The sequence below is a fragment of the Eschrichtius robustus genome, chromosome 11 (assembly GCF_028021215.1).
Source record: "Eschrichtius robustus isolate mEscRob2 chromosome 11, mEscRob2.pri, whole genome shotgun sequence".
NCBI lineage: Eukaryota > Metazoa > Chordata > Mammalia > Artiodactyla > Eschrichtiidae > Eschrichtius > Eschrichtius robustus.
Window position 1 is genome coordinate 74,827,257 of NC_090834.1, and position 18,280 is coordinate 74,845,536.

The 18,280-nt window shown below is 51.7% G+C and overlaps 1 protein-coding gene across 4 annotated transcripts in view; it reads right to left on the reverse strand.

Annotated features, from left to right (window-relative positions):
* Positions 1 to 18,280, reverse strand: part of ABCC8 (ATP binding cassette subfamily C member 8) — a 74,458-nt gene that overhangs the window by 14,611 nt on the left and 41,567 nt on the right. For 2 of the 4 annotated variants that reach the window (XM_068554587.1, XM_068554585.1), the window contains exons 13-23: positions 17,097 to 17,202; positions 16,804 to 16,920; positions 16,301 to 16,376; positions 15,440 to 15,545; positions 7,246 to 7,278; positions 5,889 to 5,924; positions 5,023 to 5,121; positions 3,868 to 3,952; positions 3,124 to 3,204; positions 1,706 to 1,843; positions 77 to 202 (exon numbers count right to left, since the gene is read on the reverse strand). In XM_068554587.1, the coding sequence (XP_068410688.1) occupies positions 77 to 202; positions 1,706 to 1,843; positions 3,124 to 3,204; positions 3,868 to 3,952; positions 5,023 to 5,121; positions 5,889 to 5,924; positions 7,246 to 7,278; positions 15,440 to 15,545; positions 16,301 to 16,376; positions 16,804 to 16,920; positions 17,097 to 17,202 (1,003 nt within the window). Of the gene's footprint in view, positions 1 to 76; positions 203 to 1,705; positions 1,844 to 3,123; positions 3,205 to 3,867; positions 3,953 to 5,022; positions 5,122 to 5,888; positions 5,925 to 7,245; positions 7,282 to 15,439; positions 15,546 to 16,300; positions 16,377 to 16,803; positions 16,921 to 17,096; positions 17,203 to 18,280 lie in introns of all 4 variants that reach the window. The other 2 variants (XM_068554586.1, XM_068554584.1) reach the window with 1 other exon arrangement.

The following is an 18,280-nucleotide window of genomic DNA, read 5'->3' on the forward strand; positions in this document are numbered from 1 at the left end:
AAGGCGTTTATGAGTTCAGGTTGTAGCAAAACCTTCCCCTCAGGGGGTGGCTGACTGGCCCCCAAAATACACCCACCTTCTCCAGCTCTTGGTCCTGCCGGTTCATGAGGGTCTTCCAGTGCTCAAAGAGCTGGCACTCAGACCTCTGGAAGTCCTTGAGCGTGCCCTCCCTCTGGATGGTGCCATCCTTCATAGCGATGATCTGGAAAGGCAGAAACAAACCGGGGTGGGGGCTGGCTGGGGAGGAGGAGTGGAGGTCACACCCCTGCCTGACCGAGAGGTCTAAGATGGATGTACACAGAGCACATATCTTTTCCCCACCACGAACAGCCTCCAGCTTGCCCACTGCCCTCAGCAACACACTCCAGGATTTAGAGTCTGGTACATCTGGGGGGTGGGGGGGTATTCTCAATGGTTGCCCCGTGGTCGATAGGAGGGTTTACGGAGCAAATTAGTGCATCCTGGTCAAGCTGTCTGGTTATCCCCAAGGACTCCAGCAGTGAGAGCTGTTTCCATACACTGAAAGGGCTAATAGCACATTACCCTTAGCTCCTCCTTGTGGCAGGTCTGATATGTTCCACCAGTGTTTGGCAAAGCACCTGTTGGTCTAAGTGTGTGTGGCCTCTTTGAAATCAATAAAACTTATTTTATTTGAAACATTCAATGTTTTATACTCATGTAGACCCATCAGTAATTCAGAAACCCATCCTGCTCCTCTCACCCCCACCCACCCCATGCTGGGGTTCAGGGACGGATGCACAGGAGTCCTGTTCACTGACACCTTGAGGAACAAGGCACCTCCGTGTCCGCCTTCTTTGGACTAAAGATTGTCCTGAATTGTCTCACCAGAGTCACCACAAAAACTCAGACACAAGCCTGTACCTGCTTTAATAGCTTTTTTTAAAAATCTAAATTTTTTTCTTTTTTCTGCTTTAATATCGTTTTTGAAAAATCTGGATTTTTTTTTTTTTTCATAGTAGTGGGAAGATCTTACCACATGTAGAAGAAAGACTTATTTGGGGGGAATTAGCAGGGCCGATTAACACAGACCTGAAGCTTAGGAAGGACCTCAATGTCCCCGGACAAATTTATGTAGGATTCAGGCAAGACCCAGATTTCACAAGTCACATGATTTCCATCTTAAAAATTAAATGCTTTCCAGTTATTTGAAAAGTAACTATTGTCTTCATGTTGAGGAATATGGGAATTTAATTGATGTGGGATTTCACAAAATTGCATTCTACTGGTAATATTGAAGTTTCTATTACTACTGCCGTTGTTCGTTTCCATATTTTCCATTTGATCCTAACTTGAATCTGATGCACTAGTGGGCAGGAAGATGGCTCTCCCCTCCAAATGGGCACCCCCCAAGGCTAGGGGGGGTGAATCATCAAACTGGGCAGGAAACAGAGGTAAGAACTGAGTGTCTGCTTCTTTTTGAGACTTCTTTGTGCCAGCCTTGTGTGTACCCACATGGGCCCCGGGTCAGGATATGGATGTCTGCAGCTCTAGGTGATACCAAACCCTTGGGCTATGCAGGTTCTCCCTGATTGGCCCAGCCTGTGTGAAGCCATCCATTGCTGATCTCTTCTGCTTTGTGGCCCTCAGCAGTCGCTACTGAGACATCTGATTGACTCCTTTGAAGATGTCCGACTGCCTCTCCCACCTCAGCCCTCCACAGCTTGACCCCCTTGTGGCCCCTCACCCAGTCTGCATGCGGCAGGTACTGTAGCTTGTGCGTCACTAGGACCACTGTCCGCTTATCATCTCGGAGCAGCTCAAGGATCCCAGCCTGCATCAGGTGGTCACTCAGATGGACATCCAGAGCTGAGAAGGGGTCATCCTAGGCAGAAGGGAGAAGGTAGGGACACATGTGGGAAGAGGGGATAACAGTGAGTGTAAAAACCACCAGAGTTACATCAGCTCTGGTTTAGGGACTGACACTAACCCAGCCCACTGCGTGGTCCCGGATAGTGCAACCAATCTTTCTGGGCCTCAGTTGCCTCATCTTGAAATGGGGCTATCAGTTATGCCTCTCAAGCAGATCTAATCACAAGCATTTCCTGACTCCTGAACCTCCATTGACTCCCCATAGTTTATTGAGTCTGAATTCCTTAGCACACTAATCCAGGCCCTTTACCACCTGCTCAGTCTTCCTTTCCAGTCTCACTTCTCATCTGTCTTGTGCAAGCTCCCTACGCCCCATGTTTCCAGGGAATTTGCCATTCCAGGCCTTTGCTGTTCCCTCTGCCTGGAGTGCTGATCTGCCTCTTGTCTGTCTGGTGAACTATTACTCATAGTAATAGTGGAGGGTGGAGAATAAAGCTGGGGTCAGAGACCTGAGGTTCCTTCTTCTAACCGTCTGTCCAAATGGGTTTCCTCTTTCCTTCTGTTTAACTGACTCACTCTTCAAGACCCTCCTCTAGGAAGCCCCCCCGATTACTCTAGCCCTCACAGTTGTCTCTCTGGACATAGTCTGTGTCACACAGTTTGGCTTTCAAGTGGGCTGTGGCTCTTGAGTGTGGGTAAGCTCTGTCTCCCTAATCAGACTCTCAACCTTTGAGGCCAAGGGCTGGGTCTTAGAATTCTTCAGTATCAACTAAGGCACCTCACACAGAACTTGGCATGAAGTAGGGCAGATATAGATAAGTTTTATCTCATGTTTGATTACTAGTGGTTACCTGGAGTGCTGTGTTGAGAAGGATTCTGAGGCCAAATTAAGTTTCCATGGGAAAGAAAGCTGTGATCAATTAGCAATGTCTGCTCTGGGAATGAGATGCGAAGTGGTAACTCACCTTCCATGTATTTGCCATTTTTATAGTCGGGCTAAATAAGTGTTAATAGGTTGGGGCTGTACTACAGGGAGGAGGCCTATAATTACTACTCGCCTCCTCTCATGGCTACTGCAGAGCCCAGTGTGAAATCCACATGGGTCAATTGGACTAACCTTGCCTCAGTTTCTCCATCAATAAGATGGGTAGGTAATATCTCTGGCAGGAGAGGATTGCTCCTGGAGTGGGAGGTTGTTGGGCGATGGTGTGTGTGTGTCTATCTGTGCAGGCAATGAGCCAAGGTGGCAGCCAGACACGAGGGCCCCAAGGAGGTACCAGCTGGTGCACTCACCAAGAAGACGACGTTAGTGTGCTGGTAGAGGGCTCGGGCCACGCTGATTCGCTGGCGCTGACCACCGGACAGGTTGATGCCCTGCCGCCAAAGGGGAGGAAAGGTCATGCCCTCACAGCCCTTCAGGAGAGACTGTCCTGGCCCCTACTTGTGAGCTCTTTGGGAGGGAGGCCTGGCTCTATGCACCTCTTTGCCCCCTCCACCTGGCAGAGAGGGGGAACTTGTACATGTTTACTGAATTCATTCAGAAGCGGGGAGAATGATTCCCAAGGTGCTAGGGACCATCTGACCCATGAAAACCAGGATGGAGGAAGGGCAGATTTAAATCACACACAAGGAGGACAGCCACGGAAGAATCCTATTTGTTTAAGCTTATGGAGGAGGGACCCCGCCCGGAAAGGGAACAGGAAGAACAACCCTGAGTCTAGCGCAGTGCCGTGCTGGCTCTCAGTACATACTTGGGGCATGAATGGAGATGTCAAGTCATCTGCAGCCTGGGAAAGTGCTAAGCTGACCTCTGCACCAAGCACGACTGAAAACTTTTCGAGGACAGCCACCAACCCAGGGCTCAAGGAGATCATTTTGATCCCACTGCAGGCAACTCTTCAGCCTTCCCCCTCTCTCATTTCTCATTACCTGTTCTCCCTGAGAAGGATGTCAGGGCATGGTAATGGTGATGGGTGGGGAGCAGGGGAGGCTGAGGGCCCCAACTTTGAGAACCACCCCCTGGAAGCTGCTACTAACCCGTTCCCCAATCTGGGTCTGGTCTCCATGGGGCAGGATGTCGATGTCTGGTTGCAGGGAGCAGGCTTCGATGACCATCTTGTACCTGCAGTGGGGTGGGTGGGGACACAGCTGATCAGCCTGGCCAGAGGTGGGCCTGGGCATTTGCAGAGGGTCATTACCCTCCAGGCAGACATGCCCAGGAAGAGCAATGGCTTTAATGGGCCTCCTGATGGGTGTAAGCAAACACCCCGTGAGCTTGAAAAGAGCTGAGGGCAGCACCTGACACCATCATGAAGAAAGTTAAATATTTGAAAGATGAAATTGGATGGGAGCAAATAGCCACATAAGTGACAAGAGAGGGCCTGTGGCCCCTGTGCAGTGGGAAAAGCTGCAGCCAGAGCCCATGCTTGGAGCACTGCCAGGGAAAAATCACTGCTGGTTTGCTTAGGCAGTAAATGATGATGGCTGGTCAAATATTTGCCCAGCCTGCTCCCCTCACACTTCCCTGGTCAGCTCTCAGCCTGGGCAGGTGCCAGCCAGAGTGCATGGAGACATCAGAGTGCCTCGGTGACATGTACTTGGGTGTCAGGAAGACTTGGATTTGAAACCCATTTCTGCCACTTACTGGCTGGGTGGCCTTGGGAAAGTTACCTAACTTTCCTGAGTCTTGGTTTCCACATCTATAAAATGGGGATAATAATAGTACCTGCATACTGGGATTGATGTGAGCATTACAGGAAATCATGCATAGCAAGAGCATCTGGAAAGAGCTCCATGGATGTTAGCAGTCATTAGCACTGGAGGGATCTGTGTACAAGCTGCGGAGCTGGGGGTAGGGAATCACGAGAATGGAGACTCACGGAGGGCTGGGCGAGCCTTTTCACCAACCTCCAGAGACGGCACCAGGGTTCCTGCACCTCCCTCCCCTCCTGCCCTCTCAACCATGGGAGCTGGACTGCCCTGATGCCCAGCACATCTGGATCATTTCCAGATGGACCATATGGAACAGGCTGGAATCCAGATAAGGGGGCTGGAGAGCAGGATGGCTGGGTGAGGAAGATCGATGGAGGAGCAGGCAGCAGGCTGGGCTTGGGGGCTGGGGCAGTGGCTAATGCACGACCAGTTTCTCCCCTCCCCAGCTTGCCCCCCAACCCACCTCCTCGAGGCTTTTACCGTTGTTTGTTGAAGGGACTCTCAAAGGTGATGTTCTCCTCCACGGTGGCATTTAGCAGCCATGGTTTCTGAGAAGCATAGGCCACAGGGCCTCTCTTCCTGGAAAAAGCAGGGCAGGAGTAGGGAGGTATTCTCAGGGGGTCATGGTCAGAGGTGGTTGTCAAGCTGATGGCTTAAACTGGGGCAAGGGGGTGGGGGCAGCACTAAGATGAGGAGGTGCAGTTGGCAGAAATCTGCTTTGTGTGGCTCCTGGTGGCCTCTCGTTCCCCAAGGGCCCGAGGCAGTCTTGGGAGCTGGGTCTTAGCTGGCTGGGGGATAAGGGACCTCAACCCCTCCCTGCTCTCCAACCCTCCCTGCTCTCCACCCCTCCCTGCTCTCCACCCCTCCCTATCCCACCCTTTCAGTCTGTTCCCCTTCTTAAGTCTCTACCCAGAGCCTGGGAAGACCCCAAAGTGTGAACAAACTAAGTAAATACTTGAACCCTGATTTCCTCCTTCCTTGAGTAGCCCTCAAACCACTTGACTTTGATGTTAGCAGGTAACACTCCAAATGGAACTTTTTAAAAATGAAGAGTCAAGGAAACCACATTTAGTGTGATGTGGTTTCTGAAGACATAAAAAAAAAGGAAAGAAAGAAAAGGAAAAGATGACCACCAGACAAAAATGATCTGGTGTGAAGGGAGCAGCTGGATGCACGGAAGCAGCGGCGGCCTCCGAACCACCGCATGAAGCACAGCGCCCTCCCTGGCCTCCTCTGCAGCTGGGCTGGACCTGGGGGGCTGCCTTCCAGAGCTCTGTGGCTCCCTTGGCCTGAGACCCCCTCTGAGGAAGTCTGCCCTGGAGGGCGGTGCTCTCGGGACACAGTACCTGACATCCGAGTCGGTTGCCGTCTCCCGCTCTGGGCTGCAGCAGGGGAGGAAAGACGTACCTTCAGGGTTCACCTGAGTAGACTGAGTTCTCCATAGACATTTTGAGCTCCCTCCAACCCAGCGTGAGTGCCTTTATAATCCCTGAGACCAAGACTGCAGCCACAAAAGCCACACGCCATCCAGGGGGAGCCTCCACTGCCTGAATACACGCGGCGTGTGTGAGGAAGGCCTCAGGGGACCTGGTTAAGTTACGAGGGAGAGTGGGGGGAAGGCACCATTGGTGTAGGCTCATGGGGGTGGTGGTGCTTCCCACGTCAGAGGAGCATGAGGCCCAACATGTGGCTCCTGCAGACCCAGCCTCTGCATCAGGGTGCGGATGCACTGGCCGAGGTCTCGGGCTGACATGGCTGCACAAATATCTGGGGCAGGAAGTGCGCTTTGACTGTAGCCAGGCCAGGCCGGGCAGGCCACCGTGGGTGCTTGCAGTCTGGGGATGGTAACCCACAGCCGATGGAACTCAGTGTGGCACCTAGAGAGCTGAGAAGGGCTCCAGGTGTGATTTGCAGCCCCAGGTCCCTGTCAGAAGACAACCATGGAGCCTGGGGGATCTGCCGAGAGGGACATGGTCAACTGTGGTGCCCACGTAGCCTGGACAGACCCCAACTGCTCCAGTGTCAAATACTCCGTCCCGTTGTGCTCATCCATGCGTTCATACTTGTCACATACCATGAGGTCTGATTTTTGGCTCAAGAACTATGGTCACTATGGCTAGAGAGTCTGGGCTGTCATCATGCCCTGGCACTTGGCGACAAGGTGGGAGAAAGGGCAGAGAAAGTATGGGGAAGTGAAACCTCTGTGGTGTTGCAGAGTGAAGGCCAGAAGCTTAAACGGATTTCCAAGGTCAAGTCAACCTCCCACTCCTGACTTCCCACCACCTCCAGTGTGTCTCGATTGTCTTGAAAGAGGTGTGGTTAGGGAGGGTTTTGAAGGTCTTAGAGCCACATCAATCTATTTCACTTGGATGTTTTATACGACCAGAACATAAAGCACATTGAACATAAAGCAACACAAAGCAACAGGACTGAATTTTCTGTCTCCCTGGGGGATACCCACCTCCGCTTTTTATAGCTTTGTTTCTCAACTTCTTTTCTTTCTTTTTTTTTTTTTAATTTATTTTTTATTTTTTTATCTTTGGCCGCTCTGTGCAGCATGCGGGATCTTAGTTCCCCGACCAGGGATCGAACCCATGCCCCCTGCACTGGGAACGCGAAGTCCTAACCGCTAGACCACCAGGGAATTCTCCAAGCCCCTTCCCTTTGTTGGAACCCACTTCCAACCGAGCTCCAAGGCTGTACCTGGGGTCCTCTCCCGTCTCGCCGTCAGGAAGGCTGCTGGGGCACAAATGGGAAAAAACAATACCAGTTACTTCTCACTCCATTGCCTTCCTCTCCATCACACTGTGTCTTTGGGGAGAAGCAACCCCACAATCCCCACCCCTCCGACCCAACCCCAGTGTCCCCAAGTGGCTTCCTTGGGGGCAGAAACTGTTCTTCTCAATCTCTGTCCCTCCCGCAGCAACTGGATGGGCCCCCTCCGAACAGCAAGGGCTTCATTAGTACTCCTGGCACAACTCCAAACAGCAGTGAAGCTGGTTTGGCATCAAGACTGGCTTATAGTTGGGAAAACTAAGGCTCAGGGAGGGAAAATGACTTTCCCAAGGTCATAATCATTTCATACAGCATTTTCCAACTGTGGATTGGGACCCGAAAATTGGGTCTGAAACAAGTAAATTGCAACTGCACTTAAAAAGAAAAGAAGAAAATACCAGTGTGCATTGCATGTGGTCAAGATGTGTATTTTTGTGTGAATTTTTTTTCTCTTACCTATCAATGCATAAATGTAGTGGGCTGTGATGTAAAATGTGTTTCATACTGTGGATTACAGTAAAAAGTTTTTAGAAAAACACTGAGTGAGGTGACTTGAATTTTGGTGCCAACTTTGTCAGTGCTCTTTCTCCTGCCCCAGGCCACCTTTCAACCTTCCAGAAGCAACCTTCTCCCAATGAAGTATGTACTTCTGACATGCACATTTGGGGAAAATCAATCTGTTCTGTCTTCATGCAGATCTTACTTTAATAATAGTAAAACCAGCTAACATTTATTGAACTTTTATAAGCACTGCAATAGTATTATCTATTTTAAAGCTCAAAAAAACCATATGAAGGAGGTCCGCTCTTTATAGACAAGGAAAGTGAGACTTAGAGAGGCTAAGTAACTTGCCCAGAGTCACACAGCCAGCAAATAGCAAAGAAAATAGATCTGTAACTCCAAAGCTTCATGCTCTTAATGACTATGCTACATTGCTTCACTGTGATTACCCAGGCCATACCTCCGATAAATTTCTTGCCAGGAAAACAGGATGGACAAAAACAGGGATGGAAAGAAGCCTGATGAAATTCTCTTTTGTCCTCTGCTGAGGAGCAGAACAGAATGGACCCTGATGGATATATAATCACCAGTTCCCTATGATCCTATTCGCCGATCTTTATGGTTTCATTTCACTCCCTCAACTCAACCTAACCTCATGTTCCCTAACCATCAGACTGCTGTAGTTTATGGACAAGCTGGTAATGTGAGACAGATTAAAAAACCCAAGCTTACAAATTCCAACTCTGCAGCCACAGCCCAGATAAGCTCATCGCTGCAGTCTTCTGCCTTGACTGCTTCCAGGGTTGCAAAGGCTGTTATTTTTCTGGAGGGAAGCACATCTGTGGCCTCCCTGAGGACCCCAGCACACATTGAACTCCCTCGGCTCTAACTCAGTTTGCATCATTATCTGGGCTGTTCATTTAGCCCTTATAATGGACTACCTGCTTCTCTAATCAGTTCCTGTGTAAGTAAGTCTTTTATCCCCAGTGGGATTTTAAGGCAGGAAGAGCATCTTTTTCAGCTCCCACAGTGCTTAGCACATGACAGGTCTGTAATAAATGGAGGTTGTTAACAGACATCTTTAATCATTTGGGAGGAAGGAAGGGAGGGGGGCTAGCACTCAATGCTGGCCATCCTCATGCCAGGCACTGTGTGAAGTTGTTTGTATTCATCACTTCATCCTCACAACACTCTATAAAAAGATGTTAGTATCCCCATCTTACAGATGGAAACACTGAGGCTTAGGGTTTGCCTGATGTGCCCAATGGTACAGAGCTAGGAAGAGGGGAAGCTGGGATGTGAATCCAGGTTCATCTTCTCCTCTTTCCAGTGTAGTTCCAGCCTTCCTAGAATGAGCCTCCTCATTGTGTGTGTATGTCTTAATCTGAAAAGTAAAAAACGGTATGTGTGGCGCACACTTCCTCTCATTGATTGCTGGGCTCTTAAATGAGTGTTCCTCTTCGGCCTGCACTTTTGGGACCAAGCACTGAGCTAAGAAGATGATCTCTCCTTTTCTCTGACCCACCTCCTTCCCTGCAGCCAGCTGTGAGCTGGGTGCCTGTGTGCATGGCAACCTGAATCACTGCACAGAGCCTGCCCTCAAAGGGCTCACGGTCTGGCAGAGCGAATCAGACAGGGACAGAAGTCAGAAAGTTATAAGGGCCAAAAGAAAAGTAGGAGGCAGAAAGTACTATAGAAATTTGGGGGAAAAGTACACACAAACACATATGCAAATATGCAGAGAAAAGACTGGAAACTTCTGGATGGTGGGATATTAGGTGGTTTTTAATCTTCTTTATACTTGTGTATCTTTTCTCATTTAACGTACAATCTTTTAGAGTCAGAGAAAAACGTACTTTTTACAAGTAGTTTGGAGGAGGAAGAAATCTGAGAAAGTGAGGAAGGGCTCATAGAAGTTACAGGTGAATGGAACCACGAAGCGGGAAGGATGGAGACAGCGGAGGTGGAGGGAGGGAATTCTAGGCTGGAGGAGGAGCCTGCATGAGTGCAGGCAGTGTGAGAAGTGGAAAGAACATGGGCTCTAAAGTTTGTACCCAATGGGCTTCTCTACTCACTGGTTGTGAAATCTTAGGCAAGTCCCTTTCCTTAGGGGAGCCTGTTTCCTTATCTATAAAATTGGGGTAATGGTAGGAACCTCACCATGACTCTGGGAGAATGTATTACCAACCTAGCTCATAGCTGGTTGGAGGGAAGGACCTGGGTGGGGTTCGAGAATGAGGGATGGGGTCAGCGGGAGATCATCCTTTCAGCTCAATGCTTGGTTTCAAAGGCACAGGCAGAGGCGAAGTCCAATGGCCCCAACATTCATTTAAGACCCCAACAATAAATAAAAAGGAAAGCGGTGGAAATTGAAGTTGGAAGGGGAAGTTAGGACTTATGGGTCTCCATGGTCCATTCATCCTGCCCCAGAGGTGCTTGTTGCTGCCCTGAAATGTTACCTTTCATGCACAGTGCCCTTTCCGATTGATGTCGTTGGGTCCTAATGCCAAATCTCTGAGGGAGGAAAGGGTTTTTCTTATTGTTCGGATGAGGAAACTAAGACGCAGAGAGGTGAAGTAACCTGCCCAAGGTCACACAGCTATCAAGTGGCAGAGTCAGGACCACAACCAGAGACTATCTAGTTCCCAAGTCGGGCTCGTCATGTCCACATGGTGCCCCAGCTGTCTGCCCACCATCTCACCACACCTGCCTCCTGCAGGAAACCTGGGGTGCCCTTGAGCCCCTGACCCAACTCCCCAAAAGCTCCAAGGAACTGTATGAACAGATGGGATCACAGAGTCGTCCTGAGACAAGCCTATTTTTCATCCTGGGGAATCGGGGGTCTCAGGAGGCAGCCTTCACACCACAAGGCAACAATGTCCTGAGGCAGGCTCAGAACAAGTAGGGCCCGGGGCGCACACCTCCGGGGGTGGCAGGGGCAGCAGGGAGCTCCAGAGAGGCCAGTTTGCAGTTCCTCGTGGGGAGGTACCTCAACGCTCTCCTCGGATCCCAGCTTCCTGCTGTCTCCCCAGGGCTGTTTAAAATCAATCTACTGTGGACATTAATGGCCCTATTCTTTATTTCCAGGGAAAGAATTTCATTTGAATATATCTGCTAATTTTGAGTGTTTATCAGAATGTTTTCCTCTTAAAGATTAAGGAGAGAGTTTGCAAATTCCCAGGTTAACAGTGCATCGAAGCAGAGAGCCAGGCAGGCGCAGGTGACTATCAGTAAAGTGAATATTTGGGAGCCGCACGAGACCTGGGTTCTCCCAGAGACCTGGACCCGGGCAACAACCGATGTGCAGGATCCACTCAGGGCTGCCGCAGTAACTCTCCAGCCTAGAATGTAGGGCCTCACCCCTTGAAGCCCCCATGCCCATCCTAGGCCTCTGTCCACCCAGGACTGGTGAGCCCCCTGAGGGCAGGGGCCAGGTCTTCTCCTTTGTAGCTTACACAGAGTGGTTCACAAAATACACATCCTGTGGGGGGGCACCTGGGGCATGGCCTGGAATAGCCCTCCAGCCCCGTCTCCAAGGAGCTCAGTGTCATGGGGGAGACATGCCCCTGCATACGGTGTGAGGCGTGCACGAATAGGATTTGCACATTCCAAATGCTGGTGGAGAAGTTGGGTGGTGGAGGTCTGGGTGAGGGAAACAGCTTGGACAAACGCATGTGGGAAGGAGAGAGAGGTAAAGACGCATTTAATGGCAGTCTCCTAAAGGTCATAAGTTGTTCCTGGTTCATTCATTTAGCAAATGCATTCATTTAGCAAAGGCGCTGTGGATTCAGAGAGACAAACAAGATATGATCTTTATCCCCAGGGAGCTCACTACAGTCTCTCCTGGAGACAGGCTGGAGTATAATTAAAGAGCAATAGCGGAATTTTGTTCCTGGAATAGAAGTACATCGTCAAACAATAATATTTATAATAATATTTATAGGGCATTTGCTACATGCCAGGTTAAGCCTCACATTAACTCCACGGGTAATAAGGGAAAACTGGTACAGAAGGGTCACAGAATTTCCCAAAGCACAGAGTCCAGATTTGAACCCAGACAGCCTGCCTCCAGAACTTTTGCTCCTATCCGCTCAGCAATACTGCTCATTTTTTTCAAGGAAGGAATAAATGAATGGTTGTACACACAAAGCAATCTCCCCAGAGCATTCTCTGTTATGCCCCTCCTAATCTCCCAAGTCCCTGCCTTGTGCCTCCTGGAACTCTTTCTGGCTGCCTGGTCACCAGGTCTTGGCCCTGGTATGGATGAAAAACACCAGAGCGGCTTGGCATCGCCCCTGCCTCTGGCTGCAGACAGGCAGGCCTGTGGGAGGGGCTGCTGGGTCAAATGCTATTTTGCTCTTGGCTCATTTTGCAAGCGCATCGTTGCCCTGCAGCCCTGCAGCCCAGGGTCTGAGGCATGGAGCTCCTGCAAGTAGCGGAGGGGGGCCTCAACACACAGTCCCCACACTTAACTCATTGTCCAGGGTAGGTGGGCCAAGCAGAGCTGTGTACGTGTCCAGGATTTTGAGAGACAAACAGCAGATGAAGCCAACTGAGCCAGGTATGACCAGCCTCCTCCTTCTCCCATCCACTGTAACGAACTCCTGACTGGTCTCCCTTCCTGCAGTCTCTTTCTCCACGATCCCTCATCCTGTATCACCAGCACGTTTCTCCTACAGCCTTCAGGCTAAATCTTGTTTCCCAGGCCAGGTATACAGGGTGTCTGACCTCAGCCCAGCCCACTTCTTTAGTCCTGTCCTTCACCAGCGTCCCTAACACCCACTGCTGCGGGCACCAGAACCACACCCTCTTACTCGATCACACCTTTGCCCACGCCGATACCCTTGCCTGGAACACCTTCCTCTCCCACCCCGGCCTCTTCCATCTGATGAAACCACGCTCATCTTTCAAGGCTCAGATACCATGTCCACGTGAGCCTTCTTTCCTTGACCACAGAGTTCACTGTTCCTCTGTGCTCGATGGTGGCACTGATCTCCGTTCTCCTCCCTTGGAAGCAGCGGCCACGTCTTCACCACCTTTGCATTCCTATTGCTGTGCCCGGGGTCTGGCACACAGCAGGTGCTCAGTAAATATGGGGTGAGCGAATACATCAATGTAGAGAAGCCAGAACATGAGTTGAGTCATGAACAAATTCTCACAACTTCCTGGGGTTGGCTGCAGGCTACCCTGATGCGCTCGCTATGCTTGGGAGGGAAGCTGTGCCGTGGAGGAGGGCAAAGTGGATCCTGGAGAAAAAAGATCCTTTCACCACCACCCCCTCACTGAGCCTGGAACAGAGCCAGGACGTGGGGCCCCAGCTGCCGGTCGAGGAGAGTGAATGTCAATGCAGACAGAGCTGTGAGCTGTGCTGCGATGGTTCTGCTGAGGTGGGGCGGCGGGGTACCACAGCCATTGAGGCTGCTGGCCTTCAGAGTGGCCAGGCTAGCTATTTCTTCATGTTGCTCTCAAGGCCCTTCTCTCTCAGCACACAGTGGAAAGCCCGTGCACTTGAGCACTTAGGGGCACATCCCACTTCTGCCATTTAAGGGCTGGGTGGTCTTGGGCAACTTGCTTCACCTCAGTTTCCTCATCTGTTAAATGGGGATAATGATAATGCCTACTCCACAGAGTTTGGTGAAGACTGACTGAGACAATGAAGTAAATAAAGTGCCTTACACAGTATCTGGCACACAAGAGGCGCTCCAGCACCCTGGAGAGGCCCCTGTACCCCCTGGGGCTGGGGCAGAGGTTTCCTAAGAGAGAAGAGGCAGCAGTCAGACCCTGAGGGTTGGCACAGCTTGGAGAGGAGATGGGGGCTGAGGCTGAGCTGCCTCTGCAGAGGCCAGAGAGGTGCTGACGCTGGTGTGACGGCACCTGAGGGTGAGGGCAGTGGGGAGGAGATGAAGGAAGTGGGGCAAAGGGAACACGTTCAGAGGGGGTCTGATTCAGGCTGAGTGGGACACAGACAGGGGAATCTAGGGGTAGCCCCAGTCTCTGGGCTCTGTAATCCCATCTAGGAAAGACCTGCCCTGAGAGAGGGCCTGGATCCAGTTTGCCCTCCACATGGAATTTGGAGAACAATCCCTGGAACTAGGACCCAAGGTACCCCAGCCCAAGGCAGTGGCCAGGCTTGAGGGAAAGAGCCCAGGCTTGGGACCCTGGTCTGCACGCTGACCAGTAAGTCACCCAGCCTCTCTGTCCTCAGTTCTTACTTCTGTGAAATGGGGCGGTAACACCCAGCGGGAAGCTTCAATGAGATTGTGCTTGCGGTGCACTTAGCAAAGGGCCTGCCCATAGCAGGTGCCCAATAAATGATCAGTTGCTTTCTTCAGCTCACAGTTCACTGGGGGCTCCTGTCTTCCCATCACAGACACACACAGGCAGCCAACGGACAAGGGCTCCTCCCTCCAAAGCCCTGAGGGGCAGTTGGCACAAGGGCCTGGCAACACAATGCTTGGACCTTTCCAGCCAGGCTGTGTTGAGAAACACCCGAATAAGATGGGGAATGGATGCAGAGACCCTCTGTCCCCAGACACACCACATCCCCAGTGGAATCAATGTTCCAGAGACTAAGGTCATGGGAAACCCAAGGGGCTTGTTTGCCAGCCCACAGCCCCGTTGAGGAGGGAAACTTGCCAGATGTGTTGGGTGCACCATTCAGGGACATTTTGGAAAAACAGGAAATGGGGGTACATGCAGGTGTTCAGACACTGGTCCAAGGCCTTTCTCTCTGCTCAGTCTGCACTCAAGCTTATGAAAAAACCTGACATCTTGCCCTCTGCTGAACTGGCTGTGACTTTCATTCCTGAAACCTCAGTCGGATCTCTCTTTCTCTTGGATTCTTGGATACTGGGGACGGGGAGGTGTTGGGGATGAGTGTCGGTAGGCTCCAAGCTACGTTGTGTGTTGACTGCAGTAGCGATGTTCTGTCCAGGTTTCTGAATACCTTTCCCACCCTCTTCATTTCTTGGCTCTTCTTTTCTTACTTTAAAAATAGCCCTTATTTTATATGTATCTTTAATCAACTAGTTTCAAGTGCTTTTTGGAAGTAGGTGGGTATAAATAATAGATTCATGATTGACTCAGCCTAGGGTTATGGCTCTTTAATTAGGATAGTGATCTTTGCCCAGAAACTCACATTTGTCTGGTTTATCTCTGGCTCCTTGAAATACCCACTGAATGGTCTGTATCAACTTTGCTGATGACCAAGCCAGAAACCAATGTTTGTGTTACGGTCCCTCACACTGGGAGGCAGTGCGGCTGAGTGAACGCGGAATTTGGAGTCAAACAGAACTGCGTTCGAATTCCAGCTCTGCCACTTATTAGCTGGGTGAATGAGGGCAAAGAGTTTGGCCCTTCTCTACAAAACGAGATCTGTTAACAGTACTTACCTTGCTGGTTTTCATAAGGATTAAATGACATAGTGTGCGCAGAGGACATCGCAAAATACCCGGCACATAGTGAGGGCTTAATAAATACTAATGATGCTAATGAGAATAACAATTCAGTGCTTTCACTGAGTACTCGCTGAACACACTCAGTAAATGCATGGTTGAAAGGAGGGCTTCCGCCTGCCCACTGTCTTTCCCCACTAACGGAGCCCGGAGGATGCATGTAGTACCTGTTCCAGAAGACGGCCCCCGAGACCTTCTGCATCTCCCCCAGGGTGGCTAGGAGGAGCGAGGACTTGCCGCAGCCCACCTGCCCCACGATCATGGTCAGCTGGCCTGCAGGGAGGGAGGGCAGCAGATGGGACTGGGGCCAGGAGGGAGTCTGAACAACCACCACCCAGAAAGACAGACAGACAGATATACCCAACCCTGGGGCCCCCATTTGCTTTCCTCCTACCTAGAATCCCCAGGGAGTCCTTTCCCCCTTTGAGCCTTTCCTTCTGGAAACCTACATCCTACCTCTGGCTCCCCAGGTCCTTCCTCTTTCCTACTGTTGATCCCCCCGCCCCTTCCTAAGCACCCGCTTCTCCTTCCAGTGCTCTCAAGTGTGAGCCCAGAGTCTCCCAGTCCCAACAAAGGGCACCCTTTCCTTCCCACTTCCATGCTTTGCTCCTGCTGCTTCCCCTGCAGAATGTCCACGCTGCCTCATGGCCCGAGGCACACTGCTCATTCTCAGGATCCCCACCTCTTCCACTACGACTTCCCTGGCTACTGGGGATCGCTTTCCCTTTTGTGAAGCACCCATTCTGTCTGCAACAGATGGTTTGACATCAAGGCCCCGCTGTCTTGCCCTGTCCTTGCTGCTGCACTCCTGCCTAGCACACGGACTCCTCGGGGAAGTAGCCCACCCCCTCTCTAGCCTTCATACCCTAGAGCACCCACCAAGAGTGCACATAGAGCAGGTACTCAATCGATCCTGATTTTTCTTTTTCTCCCCATGTCACTCAGGGGGGCGTGGGGAGGGAGCACTTCAAACACGACTCCAAGGGGGACACCCCCAGACCATGATAGAGGGGTGAGCTGGGCCATACCTCGGGGGATGCAGATGGTGATGTTGGACAGTGTGGGGATTCCATCGGGGGTCCACGTGAAGAAGCCTCCAATGATCTTCATTGGCGGTACCCCAGCCCCGGAAGAGAACAGAAAGGCAGCTGGGGTCTCAGGGTGAATAGTCCGTCGCCTCCCCTCCCCCATGAAAGCCAAAAAACACTGATTCCAGTCCCCAGATCACTTCCAAGGCAGGGGAGTGGGGGAATGGCCTTCTCGTGCAGACCTCTCTGCCTGAGGCACCCTCCCCAGAGGACCGCTACAGGTCCCCCCACTTGGTGGAGATGGAAGCATTGTCCCTGGTCTCGGGACTCCTGTGGACTCTACAGGCAGCCAGGGTGACCTCCAGGGCAGAGGGCTCAGCACCCAGGTCTCTGGCCCTTCAGATGTAGCGTTTCCTCCTGGGGTTGGCGCTGGGCGGCGGGCGGCGGGGTTGCGGGGTTGGCGCTGGGCGGCGGGCGTCGGGGTTGCGGGGTCTCGGACTCACCTGGACACAGCAGTTGTCAGCATCCCCGTCTGCACCGGGGGTCAGGCTCTGCAGCGGGCCCACGAGGCCCCGACAGTCCTCCCAGGCTGGACGCTTGCGGTTCACAACCTTGAGGGGCTGGGGATGGTTAGCAGGAGGTGAGGGCCCAGGGGCTGGGAGCTGTGCAGGGAAGGGAGCTCCCCCACCAGTGAGGAAAGGCTGAGGCAGGACCAGCAGGGCACGAGCCACAGGCATTAGAGAAAAACACTGTGTGTGTGTGTGGGGTGTGTGGCAAGGGGACGCTGGGCACTCACCACCGCCTGGTACTTGCTGGCCTGGCCCCGGGGCTCGGGATCCCGGGCAGCACACTGCTCCTCGCGGATCTCTGCGCTGGACAGGAACTCGCTCAGCTTCTGCACGCTGCAGAGGAAGTGCAGACACCCCTCACCCTGCCCAGGGCAGAGCGGAGGGGAGAGGGAGAAGGGCGAGGCCTGAGAAAGGAGCTCTGAGAAGATGCCAGGTTCCAGGTGTGGCCCCCACAAAGCCCGCACTGGAGGGGACAGACAGGGGGCATCCCATGGGGGGCTATAGGTGTTACCAAGGCTGGTTAGGGTCGACTAGTCAGCTGGAGTAGGTTAGGGCGTGGATCAGGTGGGATTGGCCAGTTTTAGGGTTAGTGTTAAAGTTGATTAGTCTTGAGTTATTAGACTGAAGGATGTTGGGCTTTATCAGTTACTTTTAGGTTAGTTAGGATTAGGATTGGTTATCAACCACAACTGGTATTTTTTGATCACGTAATATACGTCAAACACTGTTAAATACTTCATAAGCACATAATATAATCCCCATAATATAATTTGATCTCGCTGGGGGAGGTGTGGAAGAGGTATTATTCCTAACTCATGGAGGAAAAGGCTATTCTCCACCCCTGGGATTTCCTTATGGACTCAGAGGAGGTTCCAGAAGCTTCACTCTTTTGATTCATTCTCTCTTATCCCTGGGGGTGGGCAAGATGCCTGGGGAATCTTGAGAATTGTTCGCGTAGCCCTCTCCCACCTTTTGCTTAAATGTCCAACAGCCTGGGGCCACCCCCACCCCTGTTTCTGTTCTGGGCATGACACCACCTCCCCACAGCAGGAGCAGACAGCCAGCCTCGCCCGCTTCCCCCTCTGTCCTTGTTCCAACACGACTTGGCAGGGGTTGGGGGGTAGGGGAGGGCTGGCCTTGGGGTCAACCTTCAGGCTGTGTCCTGTTCCCACTTTCAGCCCAGAGTCTGGTCTCTCTCTTTAAAAAGGCCTTAGCTATCCTGATGATGGTGACATGAGAACGGTTTACATAGAAATACTTCTGACTCAGGCAGAAGTATTTCCTATGGGAAATCCCATAGGTGTAGCATCCTTGAATCTGTGGGTTCTACACAGAATCACAGGCTGGGGTGCGGGTGAGGGAGGAGGGCTGATCACTAGAAGTCACAGTGCCACGGCCAACAAAAGTGAGT